A 23,801-nucleotide genomic window follows, 5' to 3' on the forward strand; every position below is an offset into this window, starting at 1 on the left:
TAGGGAAAACCAAACCTAGAAATCCAAAGGAATTTTCTCGGCAAACAACGGGAGCGAACTCAAGACCTCCAGGCTAGCGAGCAAGTGTCTTACGCACTGAGCCACCGCAGCTACCTTGAAATAAAGAGCAATATCTTTGCTGAGATTTATCAATGATTTTGATAAAAAAAACTTACCTGTGGTGTAGTCAGGTAAAACAGAATTAACAGAATTAAAATCAAGATGGATTCCCCATTTCGCTGCTTTAACAGCAGCAAAAACAAACAAATAAGCAACAGACACAGTTCCTGAAAATAATACATAAACAATTCAAAATCTAACAAATACATTTAATTCTGGCCATGAAAGAGAGAGAGAGAAATGGGGTTTAACGTCCACCTGACACAAACTAGGTCATTTCGGGATTAACACACAGCAGTGGGAGGAAACCAGAAGACCCAGAGAAAACCCACAAGGTTGGACAGGCGACCCTACTACTTGTCAGGTACAACTGGGGAATCGAAACCACGCCAGTTGACTCAATGACAAGACCTAATAATACAGCGCGCATGTGCTAACCAATCAGCCATTCACCCCCCTCTGTCCATGAAACAGACATACATTATATATTATAACAGGTACGTCCACTGCTGACCAAATATCTGCTCCGTCAAACAGAGGGGAATTATCATTATAAAGAAAGTTAAAATTATGTTTCTTTTCTATGTTTACCTACAATAAAGAGTGAAGATGAAGATGAACAAATGCCATGTTATTGGGATTTCCCAGAGTGGTTTCCCCTTGTCTGTGGTGCAGGACAGAGGGCCTGACAAGGACAGCTGTTTAGTCGTTCACATGGAAGGAAAAACCGAAGTCCCAAGAACACATTATTAAATGAAATGAGATTTACCATCCTACTGTTCTGCTCTGACTCGACTAATGAAGATGGACATTTCATTACAATTTCTACCGACCAGAAAATTACTTATAATTACCTAATGCGTTAAACTTTGTGAAAAACGTCGGAGATTTAAAATTAATGATGGGAAAAAGAACGAGGATGAGGAAAAATGGTACGGTCATCTGTTCATCCCAGATTTTATAGAAATTTCCTTCATTTAGGGAATCCCCAACATGCGTCTCGGAATATCCAAATGTTGAATTTTCTGGAATCGAGGCCTTCGGACAAACAGCTGAAAAGAATAAAAAGTAAATCTTGATAATTAAGTAATTTATAATCATTTGATTCCCAGGTTGTACATGACAAGCGGAGGTTGGATGGCCGAATGGTTAGCGCATGTGCGTTGCATCATAAGGTCTGTCATTGAGTCAACTGGTGTGGTTTCAATTCCCTGGTTGTACCTGACAAGGAGTAGGGTCACCTGTCCAACCTCGTGGATTTTCTCTGGGTCCTCCAGTTTCCTCCCACCGCTAAAGACCCCTACGTGCAAGTGAATTATTGAAATAAAATTAAAGCCATATGTTAGTCCCGAAATGACCTAGTTTGTGTCAAGTGGACATTAAACCCCATTTCTCTCTCGCTCTCTCATTACATACATGTGCTGAATGCAGGCGTAAAGAAATTCTTCTTTTCTTTGGAAATTTATCTGGGTATTTCAGAACAGTTAACTCATAAATAGTATTTCTTCCTACCTACACTAATTTATGCCTAATTTTTGGACATTGTCTTACTGAACCTCAATCTGATTCAAATACAGATCTATATTTCGTTTTGTTTTTTTATACTTTCGATGGCCTGCACTACATGAAGATCTGACAAGTTATAGCGATAGGTCACGTCAGGGGTCAAAAGACCGACTTTTGACCTATGACGTCAGACATTTGATTAACCAATCAGCATTGATGTTACTAGTGGATTACCCACAGTTCAGTGAAAAACATGCCTAAAGCTCGCTGTAACAGACCGTTTCATTGGCTTATCCCTGACACCATTCAGAACACGAGTTAAATAACAACTCTTCCAGATCCAAGTGTAGTAAAGACAAGTAAAACAAAATTTTGAACTATAAAAAAAAACCGAAATAGGATCTGTGTTTTAACCAGATTGACTGAACCTTATTTCTAAAATCCTACTTTTCTACGAAATAAGGTACAGGAAAAAAATGAACAAAAAATACCCAATTAACTACCTATGGAATAGTGACGGCCACGCACCTTTTGGTGTAAATAAGCCATATCATTAGTACAAACTTTATTTGCCAGTCTTAACTGAATGGTTGTAAAATTAACCACTGTGGTCATCCACAATATGAAATGAAATGAAATGGGGTTTAATGTCCTACTGTTCTGTTCCGAACTGGGCTACGCCATACAGTGTGCTATTAGGGAAATTTTGCACGGACAGCAACACCACAACCCACTCTTATATCGACTTCCAACTGTCAAGGGATATTTTAAGTGCACGGCAATGTGTACACGGGACCTCAGTTTTTAGTCCCATCCGAACGACTAGACGGCTGTCCTTGTCAGGCCCTCCGTCCTGCATCACTGACAAGGGGGAAGCACGCCGGAAAATCTAGATGCACTTTCTCAACCACACGACCTCCAGGCTAGCGAGCCAGCGTCTCACCCACTTAGCCACCGTGATCCCCCTCCACAATATGAGAGATAATAGTTGATAAAAGTTGATCACTAACCATCTGAATATTTTGTAAGATTAACCAAAGTTGTTGTGTTAAAATTATTCACAGCATGATCTGAAAATAGAAAAAATACACAAAAGAGATTTACTTCCCTTGTATTTCACCACAGGGTAGAAATGAAATGGGGTTTAACGTCCTACTGTTCTGCTCCGACTGGACTAATGAAGACGGGCATACGCCATACAGTGTACTATGAGAGAAATTTTGCCCGGCAGCTGCACTACGGCCTACTCTTATATCGAATTCCAACTGTCAAGGGATCTTTCACATGCACGCCAATGTATACACAGGTCCTCGGATTTTTTGTTTCATCCAAATGACTAGACAGCTGTCCTTGTCAGGCCCTCCGTCCTGCACCATGTTGGAAAATGCAGATGAATCTCCTTCTCTTAACAACATGCTCTTCCTAAATACTATCATCCCCCACTCTGACTCACATATAACTGAGAGAGAGAGATGGAGGGAGAAAGAGAGAGAGGGAGAGAGAGAGAGGGAGAGGGGGTTTAACTCCACTAGACACAAACTAGGTCATTTCGGGACTAACACACAGTTCAATTTTATTTCAATAATTCCCCTGCACGTAGGGGTCTTTAGCAGTGCAAGGAAACTGGAGGACCCTACTCCTTGTCACGTACAACCAGGGAATCGAAACCACACCAGTTGACTCATTGACAGGCCTTATGATACAGCGTGCACATGCTAATCATTTGGCCATCCAACCCCCCATTGTAACTGTGAGCTTAGAACCTCTTTTGTCTAGTGTAAGGCAGTCTCAATTAACCAGTCACTTATAATAACAGCCACTCTTGAGCACAAGCCATATTATAACAAACACCATAATACTCTAATCAGACCATTGGCTAACTATAACTTTATAAATGACACAACGCGATATATAAATGATACAACGTGATATATAGTTGTTGAGAGATAAAGCGGGTGCTCAATTGTCTGTCCAGAATGCTCCGAATTGACGGAATTGCAATCGAGTGACACAGAATTCAGTCCTGTCACAGTTCTGTCAGTCCCAACAACAGAGGTGGTGTAAGTAGAATCGTGATGTAATTAAACCTAATGAATATGTTTCAGATGTCATGGTTGGTTGAGATATTTTCTCATGCAGTCCAATAATTTTCTAGTCCAAAATCCCATATTCACTCGATTGTCACTATTTTTGGGTTTGACAGAATTCAATCCCGGAACGTTCAATCGAGCATCCCCTAAATATGATACAAGGGGGAGACAACTCACCATGTATAAATGAAACAACGTGATATAAAAAGTTTGACATTAGAATCCAGTATACAATCATTCCACCCAGTAGAGTTAATAAAGAACAGATAACTGCTACCAATTCTCCTGTTTTACCAAAATAATGTTTACAAACATCAGAGAACTCCAAGACATCTACTTTACCCTCTGTAACATATAAATACATACAAGTATAGTGTACATGGCAGTACATGAATATAAACTGGATTGTGATTTAAATCCCTGGTCTACATAGTGTGTGATTCAGCTGCTGTACTTGAGGACGACCAGCATCAATTCTTACCTGAATTCTTGGAATAAGAATTGGGTGAGTATTATACATGTATATGGCAATGAATTATACATGAAATGAAATGGAGTTTCAAGCCCTACTTTTTTGCACCAACCGAGCTAATGAGAGAGAGAGAGAGAGAGAGAGAGAGAGAGAGAAAGAGAGAGAGAGAGAGGGTTTAACATCCACACTCGACACAAACCACTCGACACAAACCACGTCATTTCGGGACTAATAACATGGTTCAATTATATTTCAATAATTTGTTTGCGTGCAGGGGTCTTTTAGCAGTGGGAGAAAACCCACAAGGTAGGGCAGGCGACCCTACTCCCTGTCACATACAAGGGGGGAATGAAAACCACGCCACATGACTCAATGACAGACTGTCTTTAACTATTCAGTTAGACCGGCAAGCTGACTCCTTATCATGAACAAGCTGGGAAGCAAAACCATGTCACTTGACTCAATAAAAGATCTTAATATCTAAAATATAGCCCAAGATCATTCGGCCACCTGCTCCCCATAATACTTACTTAAAACATCAACAGATTTGAGAACTCTGTAACTTGTATACAGCATGACTCCTGCCATAAAGATCAGTAACACTATACCACATACAAAACCTGCCTACAATATAAAGATAGGGTGCCAGACTACAAAACATACGCCCAGAGCAGCGAAATCATCCGGGCAGTCAACAAGAGTTGTCGCATATTTTTACTTTTGTTGGTAATGAAACATTTATAATACACTAAAATCTGATTTTAGAGTAACAACTCATAAAGTAATTATCAGAAAATCATTAAAATTTGTTTGGCCCACGAGAACGTTTAGCATACGAAACATTTAGCTGTTCAAATGATCAAAAACCATTGAAAATCAATATACTTGTTCGTTTCAAGATCTTAAAATCTGTGTATCAAGCCAAAGTCAATCGAAAAGTTTATATATAGGCATAAACACGATGTATAAATATAAATTTAGCCTCTAGGGCGTCCACAAAATATTGAAACCAACCTGTTTTATAGCCCAGGGCATGCTGAGTAAAGACGTCCCCATCATCGTATTCCACAGCGAAAAACTGTAAAACATATTTAAATATATACAACATTAGTAGAGAATTCAAAAACAAGTATGAGTGTACTATGAACCATGAACCGAGGCAGCCATCTTGAGAGAAAGAGAGAGAAATGGGGTTTAACGTCCACTCAACACAAACTAGGTCATTTCGGGACTAACATATGGTTTAACTTTATTTACATAATTCGCTTGCGCGTAGGGGTCTTTAGCAGTGGGAGGAAACCGGAGGCCCCGGAGAAAACCCACGAAGTTGGACAGGCGACCCTACTCCTTGCCACGTACAACCGGGGATTCGAAACCACGCCAGTTGACTCAATGACAGACTTTATGATACAGCGCGCGCACGCTAACCATTCAGCCATCCAACCCCCCCAGCCATCTTGAAATTGTTATGTCATGTCAATTGTTCAAGGAACAAACACAAGCCAAGTTTTATTTAGATCGTATCATAACTGTTTTTATATCATGACATTGAAGTGGATCAAAATAAGGACCAAAACAATTTAAGAGTGGATAATTAACAAAAAAAAAATTATCAAAAAAGAATCACAATACATCGATTCAGCGTCCCGCAATTCAATACGTGAGTCGTGAGGAGGTGAATCACGATACATGAATACAACGTTATGTCGTGCCAGCACTAGAATTACGGTCTTATTGTTCTACGCCAACAGAGAAAGAGAGAGAGAAATGGGGTTTAACGTCCACTCAACACAAATCAGGTCATTTTGGGACTAACATATGGTTAAATTTATTTTAATAATTTGCTTGTGCGTAGAGGTCTTTAGCAGTAGAGGGAACCGGAGAAAACCCATGAGGTTGGACAGATGACCCTACTCCCTGTTAGTACAACCGGGGAATCGAAACCACCCCAGTTGACTCAATGACAGACATTATGATGCAATGCGCATGCGCTAACCATTCGGCCAACCATCCAACCCCCCCTCTACGCCAACAAGGCTTTTGTCTACTTACATAGTTATAAGACTACTCTGTTGACCTGTAACTGGTACATAAACTTTAATAGTAAAATTAGCTGGTACAACATGATCTGGCATGTCCTATAAAATAAATAAATATATAACTCAATATAAATAAATATATCTTAATATAAACAAATATATCTTAATATAAATAAATATATCTCAATATAAATAAATATATCTCAATATAAACAAATATATCTCAATATTAATAAATACACATATGTTAGAAAATATGTACATGGAACCTAGCAATCTGATCTAGGAATGCTACAGCATGCACCTGCTAACCATTCGGTCATCCAACCCCCAGAATATTTATATTGTATTGTCTAACTGACTAGTGGTCCATTACTCTGTGGAGCGATCCTATAATCTAACTTACTAGTGGTCCATTACTCTGAGCAGCCAGCCTATTATAATATTTATATTGTATGGTCTACTGTGGAGCTAGCCTATTATAATATTTATATTGTATAGCCTAACTTACTAGTGGTCTATTACCCTCTGGAGCTGGCCTATCATAATATTTATATTGTACAGTCTAACTTACTAGTGGTCCATTACTCTGAGCAGCTAGCCTATTATAATATTTATATCTGTGTACAGCTGCTTCCGTTTGTCTGTCCACACTAGCCTCAATTTCAGTTGGTCTATTTATAGAATAATACTGTATTGGATGTCTGAAGGAAGAGAATATCGTCTTATCAACAGAAGTTACCGTTACATAAAGTTTAAATTGTTTAAGCAGCATTTAATAACTGACTGAGAATAACACATGACACATTTACATATAATACAAGTTACCGAGAAGTTTATCTCTGGTGACATTTCGACGAGGGTTCTCTCGTTTAGCATGATAAAGATGAGAGAAGGGTCCTCGAAACGTTGCCAGAAATAAACTTCTAAGTAATTTTGATTCCATATACATGTATTTGTGTGATGTGTTACATAAAGTTTGTAATACAGAAATTTTGCAGAGTCTAAAGATAAATTGCCCTCAATTGTGAAGAGGAACTGTTTTAATTACACAGTGATGGTAGAGTAAATGTGAGAACACTGATGTTGCGGTCTGACTCTGTCCTCAGTTTGGCTTGGTTCCTTGACCTTCGGATCCAAGGACGACAAACATTGTTGTAGGACATTAAACCCCATTTTAATCATGTTAAACAATTATTACTAGTAGCTTCACTAGTAATTACCAAGCAATAAACCAGTAGTTTTACAAATAGCTCTAAGTGCACACATGTTGCTGCGATTTCGACAGACCACTGGTTGTCAGTGTTTGCCAACTAATTGCTTGCTGCTTCAACAAGCTTTCACAGTATCCCTAAGCAATAAACTGGTTTAATTCAGGGGTTTACTATAATATGGAATTGTGTTCAGAGGATTGTTTCCGAACTACCCCCATGGTATCACAAAGATCTAATCTTGCCTACACTGTACCACTACTGATTCCACAACTCATTAAGGAGTTCATTTGTCTTAAAATACAGATGTGACCTCATCCTTTGATGTTGGCGTACATTATTTCAAATAATGGTACGGGCAATGTGCCAAGCGTACATTATTTATACTAGTTTAAATTTTGGACCAGTGTGACATATTTCATTACAAAGTACATGTGAGTGTCTGTATTTTAAGTTGATTAATTGTTTTAAGCTTAAGACATTGCGTAATATATTGAAAAAACAGCTCGGGACTGACTCCCTCGTTTTATTTCAATAAATTACTTAATGTCTCGCTCGCGACCACTAAACCACACATAATCTTATATGTTATATTTAATACCTTATTATTCTCTCATTTGGGTCAGACAACTCTGCTTCTCCTCCATTACCTCTTCTGTTACCTTGGCTACCATTGCTGAATAAATAAACAACAAGTATTATTTACTAAACTTAAGAATTGGGTCTTTTTGGGTCTGTAAAATAGGGGATTGATCAGTGATCAAGCAAAGCATAACACTTTTGGAATTTTGGATATTAAATGAAATGGGGTGTTCAAGGTCTTTGCTGGACAGAACTGAAATGAATTTGGGGTCTAACATCTTTCTGGACGAGCTGGATTAATGACAACTGGCATACTCCATACAGTGTGACATGCTACGGCCTACATGTACTCTTATTTCGACTTGACGTACATTCCACAAAGGTACTACCCCTGACAAGGGAGAACAGATTTTGAAAAATCACAAAGTTTCGGTTTCATTGAATAATGGAATGAAATGGGGCTAAATGTTGTAATGTCCTGCACGAACCAGGCTAATAAATTCAGACATACGACATGCCGTGAGCTATGAGGGGAATTTTGTCCGGACAGCATCGTTTCTGCTTCCTCTTCATGGAATTCCAACTTTCAAGGGTTAACCTTTTTGGTTTTCTATAGATCCCTTGGTTTCCTCCTGCAGCTAAACACCCCTACCTGCAAGCGAATCATCAAGTTAAAATTTACCAGGCTAGGCTACTCACTCTCTCTGTGGTTGAACAGACATTATGTAATGATGATGAGTTAGTTGTATTTTACGTCCGCTTCCACCGAGGTGATATCGCAGACAATATGTAAGAGCAGATCTTTCTTTAGGCTTGAAATGTTATCTAAATTATTAATTAGACATTAATTAACTTATCTAGACCATATTCAACTCTCGATGCCATTGCTAGCCTGCAATATTTAGCGGATTGGAATGCATATTTTGAAAAATAATTATATCGATAAATGGATAATTCAAGACTTGGTTTTTTATCGTACCGACTTAAGTAATGATGATCAAGGATAGCCTAAAATTCAAAAGCAAATATCTTGGTTTAGAGTGGAGCAATTTGACTGAAATTTTCAGCATATTCTATCTACTTTGTCTACTTTTTGAACTATTATAGGGAGTTCAGTCAACTTTTTATATAATGTCCCTTTAAACAAAAAGAAATAAGACAGTGTTTGTTTACAAAAGATAACTTGTTGGACTAGACTGATATTACGCTAATGTTTCATGTATAACAAGGGATGATTACAATAATATAAAATAAAAAACTACACATTAATCAAAGTCAGATAATCTTTTATTATCTAATCATCTACCTGTACGTACATCTATAATCAAATTGACTCCAGTACATCAGTTCCTAGGATAGGTAAAACCGGATACAGCCCAGTATCCCTACCATGGTTGAGAGAGACCAGTACAACTGTTTTATGTTCCATGTAAATTCTTTTATATAGATGGTATCACAAAAATTGTATGTAAATTTCTGTTTTAAGTGTTAATTTTACTAATGGAGGCAACTCAAAAAGTCAAATCTTATATTATAGTTATAGCGCATGTTTTGATTTCAATTAAGTTTGTTTGGTTTATAAGAGAGAGAGAAAGAGAGAGAGAGAGAGAGAGAGAGAGGGAGGTTTAATGTCCACTTGACACAGACACAAACTGGGTCATTTCAGGACTAACACATGGTTCAATTTTATTTCAATAGTTTGTTTGTGCGTATGGGTCTTTAGCAGTAAGCAGTGGGGGGGGGGGACCGGAGGGCCAGGAGAAAACCCACAAGGTTGGACAGGCGATTCTACTCCTTGTCACGTACAACCGGGAAATAACCTCTATCTATTAAGAGAACCCTGGTCGAAATGTTGCCAGAAATTAACTTGTATTCTATATAGTCTTTGAATGGCATTTAGTAAATGGAACATAATCAAAAACACACTTTTATGGAATCACAATTACTATGGTTTATTTCACTGCGACGTTTCAACAACATTCACAAGTCGTTATCAAGCATATTTGTGTATATGCTTGATAACGACTTGTGAATCTTGTTGAAACATCGCAGTGAAATAAACCATAGTAATTGTTATTCCATAAAAGTGTGTTTTTGATTGTATTCTATATAGCTGTGTCATGTGTTAATCTCATTCAGTTGTAGCAAATATTTCTGCTATATGTTATCTGCTATATTCGACTGATCTCTGATGACATTATCTTACAAATATTATCTAGGCCTTCAATAATAGACACCCACTATTACAACAATAGTTGATTAATTAGGTCAACAAGCTTGATAAACAAGAATCTGAAAATCATTTGACTCTTGAGGAAACAGCAAAAATAAAAAATATACTCATTCAATTTAATTAACAATCATCTGGATGAAGACAAGGCGAGAGAGAGAAAGAGATGGCTAAATGTCCATTTAACAAAAACTAGGTCATGTATGGTTCAGTTGTATTTTTAAAATTTGTGTATGCGCATAGGGCTCTTCTAATAATTAACAGCAGGAGGAAACACTACAATGCCACTTGACTCAATGACAAAATGTAGAATTGAGGAAATCCTTATACATGTAATTGTGAAAGTTGAATCTTTGAAACGAATATCAGTCCAATAAGGATTCAGTTCTGTTGAATATTTACAAAGATATGACGAATTCTAAATTTTTCAATATTTGACATCCTCCAGATAATGTAAATGCCCCCTTTTTTGTTTTTTGGTAGTTGCTTTATACGACCAATTTCTTTTTTTCTTTTGGGTTTTTTGTTTGTTGCATTATAGAACTTTGAGGAAGCTTGCTCGCTAGCCTGGAGGTCGCGGGTTCGCCGAGAAAGTTCATCCGGATTTTCCAGGCATGGTTTCCTCTAGTCAATGATGCAGGACAGAGGGTCCAACAAGGACAGCTGTCCAGTCGTTCGAATGGAATGAAAAACTGAGGTCTTGTGTACATATTGGTGTACACATAAAAAGTCTCTTGGCAGTTGGAATTCATTATAAGAGTAGGTTGTAGCACTGCTATCCGGGGAAAACTTCTCCCATAGCACACTGTATGGCATATGCCTGACTTCATTAGCTCCGTCGGAGCAGAGCCATAGGACATTAAAGAGCACAGATTTGATGGCACTTGTAAAAGAAAAACTGTGATAGCACCAATCTCTGGATTTCAAGTATAATGAACCATCTCTTTTGGTGTGTTGCGACCAGAGACGAAGGCGATTCAATGCAGTTGCTCTGGAATGGAACATTGTTGTCGGTCACATCAAGAATTACCACCACGAAACCATTTTGTTTCATAAAAGCCGACAATTAATTCTCTTGATTTCATAACAATTGTACACCCATTTTGCTGTTTTCAAAGACCGCGAATTATTGTAGACCTACAGGTTTACGGTTTGCTTACAGCAATTTATTCTGATCAAAAGGACAAGGGGAGTATGGCTACAGCAACTGTCTTTGTTACGGTACAGGTATCATAAAACAAGCTCTAAGTTGGATCTTAAAATAAAGTACAAAACAAATTATTCTGTGTTGTCAATTGTTATATTTATTTAGGGTATTACGGAATCAATCAGGCATTAATGAATACACACACTGGCTGTATTAATTGTGTTTTCGATAATGTCATTTTAACAGGAGGTCTATATTTGCGACTTTGAGTGAAGATGGCTGATATAATTTTAATTAGATTGGTGTGAACTTGCCGTAAAGGATATATATGGTAACTATAATACTAATCTGATTAAAACACAGATTCAATTTCGTTTCGTTTTTATAGTTCAAAATTCGATTTTACTTGTCTTTACTGCACTTGGATCTGGAAGCGTTGTTATTTAACTCGTGTTCTGCTTGAAATGAGGGGTCAGCCAATCAAATGGTCTGTCAAATCGAGCGTTTGACCTTTTTTGCGCGGAACTGTGGGTAGACATTAGCGGCAATAGAAATCAAAACAAAGCAAAAGTAGATAAAAAAATACATGGCGGTCGCTAATTGGTTAATCGAATAACTGACGTAATCGGGTCAAATGTCCCACTATAACTTGTTAGATCTACATGTAGTGCAGGCCATCGAAAGTATAAAAAACAAAACGAAATATAGATCTATATTTTAATTAGATTGCTATAATACTGACTACAAGTACAGAAAATTTTGTTATTTTCAACCCTATTTCATTTCATTTTGCTTACAGAACTTAGTTATTCTATATGGTCCAGTGACCAACGTGGTTCTTCTTATAAGTGCCAGTGGTGCAGGACAGAGGGCCTAGCAAGGGACATTGTATAGTCATTCAGATGGGACGAAAAACCAAGGTCCTGTGTACACATTGGCATGCTCCAGAAAGATCGCTTGGCCGTTGGAATTCAATAAGAGTCAAAATCCTACTGTCTGGGCAAAATTCACCTAATAGCACACTGTACGTCATATACCCATCTTCATTTTATCTCAGTCGGAACAGAATAGTAGGACGTTAAACCCCATTTCATATCATTTATACAGTAGCAGGATTTAACCAGATCTAAACAAACCACCATTATCTCAACTCAAGTCAATCATAGTAATTTATATAGTATTATTATCATAGGCGTATGGGGAAATTTTTGACTGGGGGGGCGGTGGTGGTTGGTGCCCAAAAAATGTAGTTAGTTTCTTAGTATGTTACATAATAATAATAAATTCGCTGTTAAATTGGACACATTCAAGAACGCAATATTTTTTTTTATACAACTTTTACAAAGTACAATTGTTGTGCCCAAATTTTCCCAGCATTTGGTGCCCAAAATGGGGGGGCAGCCGGCCCCCCCCCTCGTACGCCTATGATTATTATATACATGTATGTGTATTGCTCTTAGGCCAAATTGTTAGGGTGACCCACCATAAATAAATATCTCCATATATCTCGACAATTACGCCACAATATTTATATATATATGCCAAGCCTCAAATCAGTTTCACACAATTATAGTCACTAAATAAACGATCATGTTGTACTTAATAAGCTATGACCATTAATCATGTATAAATAATAGACTGAAAACTGGTTCCAAGAGTCGTCCATAACATCCAGACACTTTTGAGTAAAAGATAGGTTACGTGCCCTTGTTTTGAAATTAGTCTCGCTTAACCAGTCTATCGACCATTCTACGTCTGATTGACAGGTCGGGATAATCAAGACTACTTTTTTACGAAACATAACAGAAAGCTAGAACAAAAAATTGAATTTAGAAATAAGCACGTTAGGTAGCTCAACAATCCTTTTAAGAAGCTTGTAAAAGTAAAATGAAACTACTGCTAGTATCATGTTCCTGTCTAACCCGAGTGATTCAGAGATATTATTTGTACTAAACCAAAAGATGCCGCTCTTAATGGTACAGTTAATGATAAAGCGATTTAAAAAATGAAACGAACGTAATTTCTAAATCTGCTGTAATAACCAAGAAGCTTAATTTTACTGCTATTCAAAATCGTCAACAATAATTTTTTTACGGCTGTAATAGTTGATAAATTTGTAGAGAATTGCGCGTGCCATGGCTATTTATAGTATCATACTGTCAGAAAGTTGGTCTCGGCACGGCGAATGTGCACGCTTCAGTGGTAGTCTCGAACTATCAGCGATGGACTGTATTTCTGTGAGACATGGGTCACCCTAAAATTGTCATTTTTCATTTAAAATCATAGCCTAGCTAGAGTTTTTGTTTCAAAAATGCCCCTCAAAATGTATTTTCCAAACTAAAATTACTGTATAGATCATGAGTAGCCTATAATACAAAGCTTGGTGATAACAAATTCACCTTCGAAAGAACGCCAGGGATAAATCATCAAAAAGAAACAAATGCCAGAAAATTGAAAACAAACCCGAAAGATGTCACATGTCTGTTGAAGTGTGACAAACATTTTCTGAACCATCCAATTCATCCCCCCACCAAAAATGAAATAAAGATTCGTATACCCATTGTTTTCTGGATTTATAAGAGGCCCACTCTCGTCTACATCATTAGCTTCTTTACTTCTGCCAGACCCCATTTCTTTATGGCACTTGTTGGGCTGGTTTTAATAAAATAACTCATCAAACTTCGTCTTATTATTACATTACGTCTTCGCTTGACACCTACAAGACTCAATCTACAAGACTGTATTTACGATGCAGTGTGTCTGGTAATTCGTGTGTAAAATGTACTACCGGAAGTCTACTTTTACTTTATTTCTATTTTTAACACGACATACACAAACTGGTATACAGAGGAGACGCAAATTCCTTTTGCAACTGAGCGAGATATTTTCGAATAAGTATATATACTCTTCAAAAAAGTAGGGTTTTATTGAAATGCAAATACCTATGCAGGTTGCGATATGATAAATAGTCATGGACACTTGACATGCTTTGAGAGTATGTTCACAGATGAAGAACTTATCGCCCCAACAGAACCACTGAGCTGCATGTGCGACACGCAATTTAGCGCCATACACGTGGGAGGAGGGGTTCATTGTCAAATTTTACACTTCAAAGAAGGGTTTGATGAAAACTGCCGCGTGCTGGTTTATCCTATCCATGTTTGCTTTCCTATCGGTTCTTGCTTAAGATTTACTGTTTAGCGTATCTTTGCTTTAGTGCATTACGTTTAATTTGATCGAGAGACGTGTTCGTCGACGTCAACGTCAACCGACAACACTGCAATAATTGGCCGTGGCACTGCAAGAGGAGTGGGTTGGATTGCCCCAAATCGTGATTGGACGGTTGATTAGGAGCATGCCACGATGAATTGATGAATGTCTGAGGATTGGTGGAGAAATTACTCATTATTAAGACGAAAATCAAAAACGTCCATTTTCACTTTTGACAGTGTATCTCTTTGCGAGTAAAATGGGGCCGCCAGATAAGCCGCCCATATGAACTGTTTATGTTCATGTGTAGGCAATTGGCCTGTTATTAACATACACTGGTTACCTCTAATAAAAACAGCAGTGCATTTCCGCAGTTTTGTAGGCCTATTGTTTCTGAATATCCCCTACTTTTTTTGAAGAGCATATAATTATGGTGCCTTTTTCGTCTGTTAGTCCGTCAGCTTTGTTTTCTTAAAGAAAAAAGCATCGTCGCACCGGGGTCTTTCAGACACGGGCTAGGAAGGGTGAAAATCCAGAACTGATGAGGGTGTTCAGAAATCACCAAACTTTGCAAGTCTCAGACATTTTCTTTCTTTCTGGCTATAATCAAAAGTGTCACTGTGGGTTGTTTGTTCCTCAGGAATTTTCTTCAGAAGTGTTTTCTTACATAAGCCTACACATTTTAAATTAAATGATAGGCCTAGATTACACGGCTCATTTCGCCAACAATGTTTGTCAAGTGTCAATTGAATTCGGCCTTTTTTCAGATCCCATAATTAAATATAGTATCTTTAGATTATGTAGCCTAAAAATTGATTGAATAAATATTGTTAGAAAATAAAGTGTCAATTTTAGACCATTTTTGGCCGCCATCTTGGATTTTCGGCTCTCCTGGAAAATGAAATGGGGTTTAACGTCCTACTGTTCTGCTCCGACTGGGCTAATGAAGACAGGCTTACGTCATACAGCGTGCTATTAGGGACACTTTGACCGGGCAGCGGCACTATGGTCTATTCTTATATCGAATTCCAACTGCCAAGGGATCTTTTACGTGCAAGCCAATGTATACACAGGACCTCGGTTTTTCGCACCATACGAACGACTAGACAGCAGTCCTTGTCAGGTCCTCCTTCCTGCACCCGATGAACTTTCCCGGCCAATGCAGTGATCGAACACGCGACCTTCGGGCTAGCAAGCCAGCGTCTTACCCACTTATAGCCAAGGTGGCTCCGGCTCTCTTGGAGTCAGCCATTAGTTTTCAGATGTAGCAAACTACAAATATCTTCACCAGGGTCCCTTCTATCAGAAACCATCGTCAAACTTTGTTCCCCGTGAAATGGTCACGGATCTGGCGGTTGTGACCCGACTATATAATGTGAACACGGGTATTTTTTTTTTTTTAAAAAAGAAGAGATTTATTCCAAAATTCTTTGTCATGGCAACAATAACAGTTAATTTGTTTTTCCGATGATGGTAAACTGTCCAACAAAATTTAAGAATCCAATCACAATAAGTATACAATGGATGACGATTTTAGGCCATGTTAATTTCAATCCACCGTGACCAAGGTGACACGCTTTTAAATAAACCAAACAAGGAAGACAAATACCAAAGGAGAATCCACAGAAGGCACCAACGAACCTGAAAATAAATCAATTATAAATGTCAAATTCATCTAAAATTTCGGATCTTAAATGCAAAAAAACGGAATAATAAAGCTCGGCATACGCCATGACAGTGTGATATAAATAGAATAAAACAAAGTACTAACAATCCTAAACAATTAAACAAAATTCGAAGTACGAACAAAACGGTATGAGGGAAAAGTTGCTCGGACCTGCACGTCGATACAGCCTTTACGACTAGACGCAGTGTGTATAATGAGTGAACTTTTACCGGGACTGCGGCGCTGTGACCTACTCTCATTTCGAATTCCAACTGTCAAGGGGTCTTTTTCGTCCCACCGAACAACTAGACGCTGTTCCTTGCTAGGCATTCCGTCCTGTACCAAATACAAGGGGACACCACTCTGAAAAAAGCCGGGACTTACCCAATTATTCTACCAATATGAGGTAAAAAGATGGCGAAGATGATACAGACACCAATTAATACAACATTTAACACCAATACATGTTTCAAACTGAAAATAACACTCATACATGTTATAAACTGAACACTTACACGTGTTTCAAACTAAAAGTAACATTAACATGTTTCAAACTGAAAGGTAGATACGAAATCAATATTTAACTTTTGTAAATTGGTGCACGGAGGTTTAAAACAGTCATCATATAAATGAGTTACGACAAACATTCAGAAGAGTAATTATTTCGAAACCTAAGTTGGGTGATTTGAAATAAAATAAAAAGGTAAGACGTTTAACGTTGTATTTTTCTGCACCATGCGGACTAATCAGAAACCACACCACTTGACTCAATGGCAGATCTTTTGTTCTAAAGCGCTCAGCCCCTAAGAGCCGAACTATTCTTACCTTGGCCAAACCGAGCCGAAAACATAATGTAGAAATTGAAGACGAAATATAAATATCAAAAGCGGGAAAACACAGAGTATTTGGAAAAACAATCCAATTCTTGCCACAAACGCCATGACGTCGTTAGTCTCTATATTATTTAATAAATTCTGAAGAAAGAAAAATAACAAAGAAAATATTATTAAATAAAATAGGGTTTAATTTTGAGCGTCACAGTTTTATACAGATTTTGTATCAAAGATTGACGGGTTACTTATTCTTGCAAGTTTGTTTTGCTTTGTTGGGGAGGATGTCAGTTATTGACTTTGCCTATATTCTAAAGTAGCCTGTCCTATGCCCTGGGCCATGTTTCTCGAAATCTTAACTAAAGATAAAATCCAAATTTTAGTAGATACTTTAATTTTGATTGGCTAAAAGCACTAAAATAAATCTAATATTATCTAATCAAATTACTAAAATTTGGATTTTATCTTAGTTAAAATTTCGTGAAACAGGCTGCAGAAGATATCGACACTTACATCCAGGATACATGATTTAGAAAGGTACTTACATCCTGAATACATGATTTAGAGAGGGGGTATGATGAATAGAAGATAGAACCAATATAAACATAGGAAACTGCTACTAATATATAGGCTAGAATTATATCTCGCACCTGCAAAATATATAATCTATAATTATATCTCGCACCTGTAAAATATATATACACTAGAATTATATCTCGTACCTATATAATATACACTAGAATTATATCTGAGAGAGAGAGAAATGGGGTTTAACGTCCACTCGACACAAACTAGGTCATTTCGGGACTAACATATGGTTTAATTTTATTTACATAATTCGCTTGCGCGTAGGGGTCTTTAGCAGTGGGAGGAAACCGGAGGACCCGGAGAAAAGAATTATATCTCGTACCTATATAATATACACTAACATTATATCTCGTACCTATATCATATACACTAGAATTATATCTCGCACCTGTAAAATACACACAAGAATTATATCTCGCGCCTATATATAGGCTACAATTATATCTCGTGCCGATAAAATATATCAAACATTATTTCTAAAGACCAGAATTGATAAAGACTGTCGTATACCAAGCAGGGCATCATTATTTAGTGAGTGAAATCAAATGGTCTTGTTAAAGGTGATATCGTTATTTGTTAGGAAATGAAATGAAATGAAATGGGGTTTAACGTCCTACTGTTCTGCTCCTATACTGGGCTAATGAAGACGGGCATACGCCATACAGTGTGCGATGAGGGAAATTTTGCCCGGGCAGCGGCACTATCGCCTACTCTTATATCGAATTCTAACTGCCAAGGGATCTTTTACGTGCATTTCAATGTATACACGGGACCTCGGTGATCCCCTTATTTGTTAGGAATGCATGACGTATTATACGGCGTCTTATTACCCCGGTTGGAAGAGAACAGTAAGCGGTTAAACCCCATTTCACTCCCTTTTTTTTATTATTCGCGCCGAAGAACAGAGAGGGAGTCGCTACTTAGAATAAACTATTGCTCTGTAATAAAACAAGACGGAAACATTCACACTTGCAAAATATACCTACATTATTTTTAGGATTTTTTTGATTTCGTGTAATGGATATACAACTATTCTGGACGAAATAAGCTAGTGCCGATACTCCTGTTAAAGCCGGAAATGTCGATCGAAAATCTGGAAAATATATAACATCTGATTTAAATTTGCTGCGATTTCTAATGTCAATTCTATTGGAGCTCTCATTAGTCGTGACCACATAAAGACGAGGCTGTTGGATAACGCGTCATTTTAAAGCTGCATCACGTAAGAGCTAAATCTGCCTGTTGTTAAATAAATTATTATTTAAACATTATTCACATGACAAGCCTATTATCAACTTCCTAAAAGATCGGATGGCGCCGATGTAAAGTAGATTAGCAGGAACGAGGCAGGCGGGGCGTAAATTTTCCACTTGGTTCAGGCCTATACATGTCCTCCCTTATTCGTGTTTACGCGGCGCTGTACGAATAGAGTCCCACTCGGATACTCCTCGCAGTGTTTCGTTTGATTATAGCTAATTCCACATAACACTGCTGTAATGGAAACAAATTTCTGTTCCAAATTATGACTGGTCAATAGTCCGATTAACAACCAAAAGCTAACTGAGTAACAATATAATACGCTTTAAACAGAGCTCCAAATTGGACCAAATATGTTTACATAACGTTACGTCATGACTCACGATTTTATTACGCCCAATTAACCAGTGCATAGCCGAAAAACTAATTGCGTGAAAAACGAGGCTATCAAAACGGATAGGCCTAAGCCTACAAAGAAAAAAGAGAAAGAAAAAAGAAAAAAAGGAAAAAGAAAAGAGAAAGAAAGGAGAGGGGGAAGAAAGAAAAGAAAGAAGAGAGGAGAGGAGAGGAGAATTCCCAAATTCATCTTATGATAGTGCTCTTAGGCATTCTGTTATCTAATTGTATCAGGAAATAAAAAACTTGCCTTCTTCTGCTTTGGTCTGAAATGCTTGGAAAATGGGTTTGCGGTTGCCAATTTTCAAAATTTTCATGGGGGGGGAGACCCCCCCCCCCCCGACCCCCCTCGTACGCTCGTGCGCCTTCGGCGCGTACTTGTGTGGGCCTTGGTCAATGACCTGACAGGTGGGCCAAAGGCCCACCAGTCCGGCACTGCTCACAGCCCATTATAAACTTACTCTTGGTATAGTCCGGCAACACGGAATCCACTGAACTAAAATCAATATGGATTCCCCACTTAGCCGATTTAACAGCCGTAAAGATAAACAGATACATTACCGATACAGCTCCTGAAATAATAAAATAAAATGCAGAGTCATTTTCACAGAAAAAAAATCGAGGCACAAAAGTACAACACAGAAGTGTTTGTAGATGGAGTGACGAAAATTGTATAGGGGCTGGGGGTGTCTTTTACTTGTACAATGAGCTGCACCACGGACAAGGGGGTACCACGGACAAGAAGGAAACATGCTGGTAAATCTCCGGGGAATTCCTCGGTCAACACCTGGAGCGAACACCAGACCTGGAATCAATATTATTACAAGTGATCATTCTTACCCAAAGCGTTCATTTTCGTAAAAATGGTGGGTGATTTGAAGTTAACCAGAGGTGCCATTAGAATAATCAGAAAGAATGGAACCGTTTTTTCTTCGTCCCATATTCTATCAAAGACACTGTTACCAACCGGAAAATTTCCGATGAGAGGTGAGTGGTAGAGGGTGGAAACCGAGGTTGATATAGCCCCATTTAAAGACGAGTTATCTATCGTGGCAGCATTTGGACACACAGCTGTAAATATATAACAAATCATTAAAACGTAATACCCCCGTCAGACCATGGAATGTGGCGTCCTTACTGCGACGCTACAGCGACGGAAAATAGTCACAGAGCGCGTCAAGATCGCCATAAACGTGGTAAAAGCATCGTGGAAACGCCAGATATCGTGCTGTGGTCTCAATGATCGCCGAGTCACGGCGTTTGTTCTGAAAACGTTCAAAACAAACGCCAAGATTCTGCGATCTGACCTGGAAAGCTGTAAGAACGCAACTATTTTAAAGTTTGTAATTTTTTGGGACATTATCTCGCGTTGCGTTCACGTTTGCTGGCGACCTTGTGCATCTTCTGGTCGCTGTACGGCAGGCCAGGCGGAGTGGTGGGGGGGGGGCTAGGGGGGGGGGGGGGCTTTAGCCCCCCAATAATTTGGCCGCAAGTACTCTTTTCTCCAGGTTATTGCGGCCCCTGGACCCACGCCTATAAGGACGCCACCCCGGTCTGAGAGAGAGAGAGAGAGAGAAACATTTTTTAAAACAATAATAAGGATGATAAAAGGCATTAGAGTTGTAATTTTACAATTAAAACGTTCGATATTCGTGTATGCAAGTCTTTAAACACGCGATTTATGAAACGTAACCGTCGACCATAATCGTACTCACCATCTGAATAAGTCGTATGATTCATCAAAGATGACGAGTTGAAGTTATTTTCACTTTCATCTGAAAATAGAAAATATGTAAAAATACGTGTTTTTCGGCAATCATGTTTCTTCTTCTTCTATTTAACGTCCGCTTCCACCGAGGGTAATATCGCAGACAATATTTTATCTCAATTATATTAGAGCACGCGCACGGGTCTTTAATATTGTCAAAACTCCAAACAGCGATAACTTTGCTCAGTTTAAAGTAATTTGAACGAAAATTTCACTATATTCATGTTTTACTATATATTTTTAAACTATTATAGCAAGAACGACCAGCTCTTTATCTAAATCTTACATAATGCATCTTTAAACAAAACAGAGGATAAATAATATTTATGGTAAACATACATTTTAATAAAGTCAGCGCATGCGCAAGGGTTTTTCCTGTGCAAGGAAACCAGAGTACCCACGAGGTTGAGTTGGTGCCAGTATCTCGAAACTCTGACGATAGATCGAGTCCACGATCGCAAACAGAGGTGACCGGACAGCTAGCGCCCGAAGCGCGACACTCTAGACCACTATGCCATCCCAAATCCCAATACTGATCAGTGATCATAGCCGGATTAAGCCAGTATGGGGCCCCTGACATTGAGACCTTTGCAAGAAAGGGTGGCATATATGGCCAGTGTCTATTAAACTTGTTATCGTATCCTATATATATCATATTCATTCTGTAAAGTTATTAAATAAAGTATTGTTTAAAGTTTAAACAAGTTTAGTTATTATTTCATTTTTCCTATACTTTAAACTTTAAACCATATGAAAAATGAAATAATAACTAAACTAAAAGTTACGTACAAAATATAAATGATACTACATGATATAAGAAGTTGGACATGAGAATCCAGTATACAATCATTCCACCAAGTAGAGAGGTTAACGACGAGACAAGGGCGACAACTTCTGCTGCCTTACCAAAATACTGTTTACAAACATCAGAAAATTCTAATACTTCTACCATCTCCTCTAAAAGACAAATCGCATATCTTTGAGATAACACAAAACAATATGGATATAAAATGGAATGTGGTTTAACGTCCTAGTTTTCTACAACAAACTGGCTAATGAAAAAAGGCATACGCCAAGCAGTGTGCTCAGGTGTGCTATGACGGCAATTCTACTCAGACAGCATCGTTTCCACACACTTTTCATTGAATTCCAACTGCCAAGGGTTCTTTTAGGTATGCGCCATGTTTTTGCCCCATCCGAACGACTAGACACTGATTTAATACAAGTACGGGCGTACTATGGACCTGGAACCACGCACGCCGTCATCCCAGACATCTTAGAATTGTGATGCGCCAAACGATGCGCAGTTGTCCAAGGAACACGCATACCAAGTATCATGTCGTGCGTAGCTTTAGTCTTTATTCGAAGAGCGTCGTCCCCAAGAACAAGCACAAGAGCATGAGTAACGCTTGGGGATCTGTTCCTGGTCCAAAAATAGCTTTAGATATAGATATCGGTGGTGATAATGAAAGAACTATAATTTATAATGTGTTTATCTGTTTATTTATAGACTATAATTAAACAGATAAACACATTTAAAATTAATACTTACTCATTATATCAACAGCTTTCTGTACTCTATAACATGTGTACATCATTATACCAGCCATTACTAGTAATAATACAATACCACTTATAAACCCCGCCTATAATATACACAATACCATTTATAAATACCGCCTATAACAACACCACTTATAAACCCCCTATAACATATACAACATATAAACCCCGCCTATAATATACACAACACCACATATAAACCCCGCCTATAATATACACCACGCCACTTTTACCCCCCCCCCCATAACATATACAACATATAAACCCCGCCTATAATATACACAACACCACATATAAACCCCGCCTATAATATACACCACGCCACTTTTACCCCCCCCCCCCGATAACATATACAACATATAAACCCCGCCTATAATATACACAACACCACATATAAACCCCGCCTATAATATACACAACACCACTTATAAACCCCGCCTATAATATACACAACACCACTTATAAACCCCGCCTATAACATATACAACATATAAACTCCGCCTATAATATACACAACACCACATATAACCCCCGCCTATAAAATACACAACACCATTTATAAACCCCGCCTATAACATACAACATCTCACCTTACATGAACGCAGACCCCTTTCCCAGCACATTTTACATCTATACTTGGGGCTATAGGTTACTAACCCTACTTAAATTTAATAACAAACCTCTTTTATAGCCCAGGGCATACTTAGTAATGAAGTTCCCATCATGGTATTCCATAGAGAAAAACTGAAAAGTAAATAAATAAATACGCTTCTATCGATGTCAGACGATTATATACCCTATTTATAATATCTGAAAAGTCCAGGAGAAGAACGATCTAAGTCACATTTTTGTCATTTCGCAAGGGCCTTGGTTCCATGTGCTACCAGATGGCGCCATTAACTGGGTTTCGCTCTGTGTTTATAATCTCCATTACAATACAAACATCATTTTTAGGACTGTTCATCCGAGAAGAATCTCATTCCGAAGTCTTTCCGATGGGTAGAAAACCCCGGACAGTCAGAATTCGATAATATGTAGACGGAAATGCCGCTGTCAGGGCAAAATTCCACAGAGAGAGAGAGAGAGAGAGGGGGAGAGAGAGAGAAACTAAAAGTGACACAAATGT

The 23,801-nt window shown here is 38.2% G+C and overlaps 2 protein-coding genes across 2 annotated transcripts in view; both read right to left on the reverse strand.

Moving 5' to 3' along the window:
- LOC126819498 (neutral amino acid transporter 9) overlaps positions 1 to 14,112 on the reverse strand; it is a 32,039-nt gene extending 17,927 nt beyond the window's left edge. Inside the window, exons 1-10 of the mRNA XM_056100189.1 lie at positions 13,955 to 14,112; positions 8,040 to 8,114; positions 6,802 to 6,931; positions 6,241 to 6,326; positions 5,203 to 5,266; positions 4,719 to 4,812; positions 3,894 to 4,061; positions 2,637 to 2,696; positions 975 to 1,172; positions 177 to 287 (exon numbers count right to left, since the gene is read on the reverse strand). Coding sequence (XP_055956164.1) covers positions 177 to 287; positions 975 to 1,172; positions 2,637 to 2,696; positions 3,894 to 4,061; positions 4,719 to 4,812; positions 5,203 to 5,266; positions 6,241 to 6,326; positions 6,802 to 6,931; positions 8,040 to 8,114; positions 13,955 to 14,028 — 1,060 coding nt within the window. The 5' untranslated portion in view covers positions 14,029 to 14,112. The remainder of the gene's footprint in view (positions 1 to 176; positions 288 to 974; positions 1,173 to 2,636; positions 2,697 to 3,893; positions 4,062 to 4,718; positions 4,813 to 5,202; positions 5,267 to 6,240; positions 6,327 to 6,801; positions 6,932 to 8,039; positions 8,115 to 13,954) is intronic.
- Positions 14,113 to 16,050: 1,938 nt separating this feature from the next.
- Positions 16,051 to 23,416, reverse strand: LOC126819516 (neutral amino acid transporter 9). The gene is made up of 11 exons (XM_050547643.1): positions 23,356 to 23,416; positions 22,665 to 22,758; positions 21,902 to 22,069; positions 21,060 to 21,119; positions 20,185 to 20,415; positions 19,806 to 19,916; positions 18,678 to 18,784; positions 17,649 to 17,753; positions 17,099 to 17,247; positions 16,658 to 16,747; positions 16,051 to 16,248 (listed from the first exon to the last, which is right to left on the reverse strand). The coding sequence occupies exons 1-11, from the start codon at positions 23,398 to 23,400 to the stop codon at positions 16,059 to 16,061; spliced, it is 1,350 nt and encodes a 449-aa protein (XP_050403600.1). The 5' UTR covers positions 23,401 to 23,416; the 3' UTR covers positions 16,051 to 16,058.
- Positions 23,417 to 23,801: the final 385 nt, after the last annotated feature.

The sequence above is a fragment of the Patella vulgata genome, chromosome 4 (assembly GCF_932274485.2).
Source record: "Patella vulgata chromosome 4, xgPatVulg1.2, whole genome shotgun sequence".
NCBI lineage: Eukaryota > Metazoa > Mollusca > Gastropoda > Patellidae > Patella > Patella vulgata.

Coding starts and splice junctions, on each gene's coding strand:
- LOC126819516 (XM_050547643.1), bottom strand. CDS start 23,400: ATGATGGGAACTTCATTACTAAGTATGCCCTGGGCTATAAAAGAG. Junction 22,070..22,664: donor GAAAGCTGTTGATATAATGA/GTAAGTATTAAT, acceptor TTTGTCTTTTAG/AGGAGATGGTAGAAGTATTA. Junction 17,248..17,648: donor CTAAATCATGTATTCAGGAT/GTAAGTACCTTT, acceptor TTCTTTCTTCAG/AATTTATTAAATAATATAGA.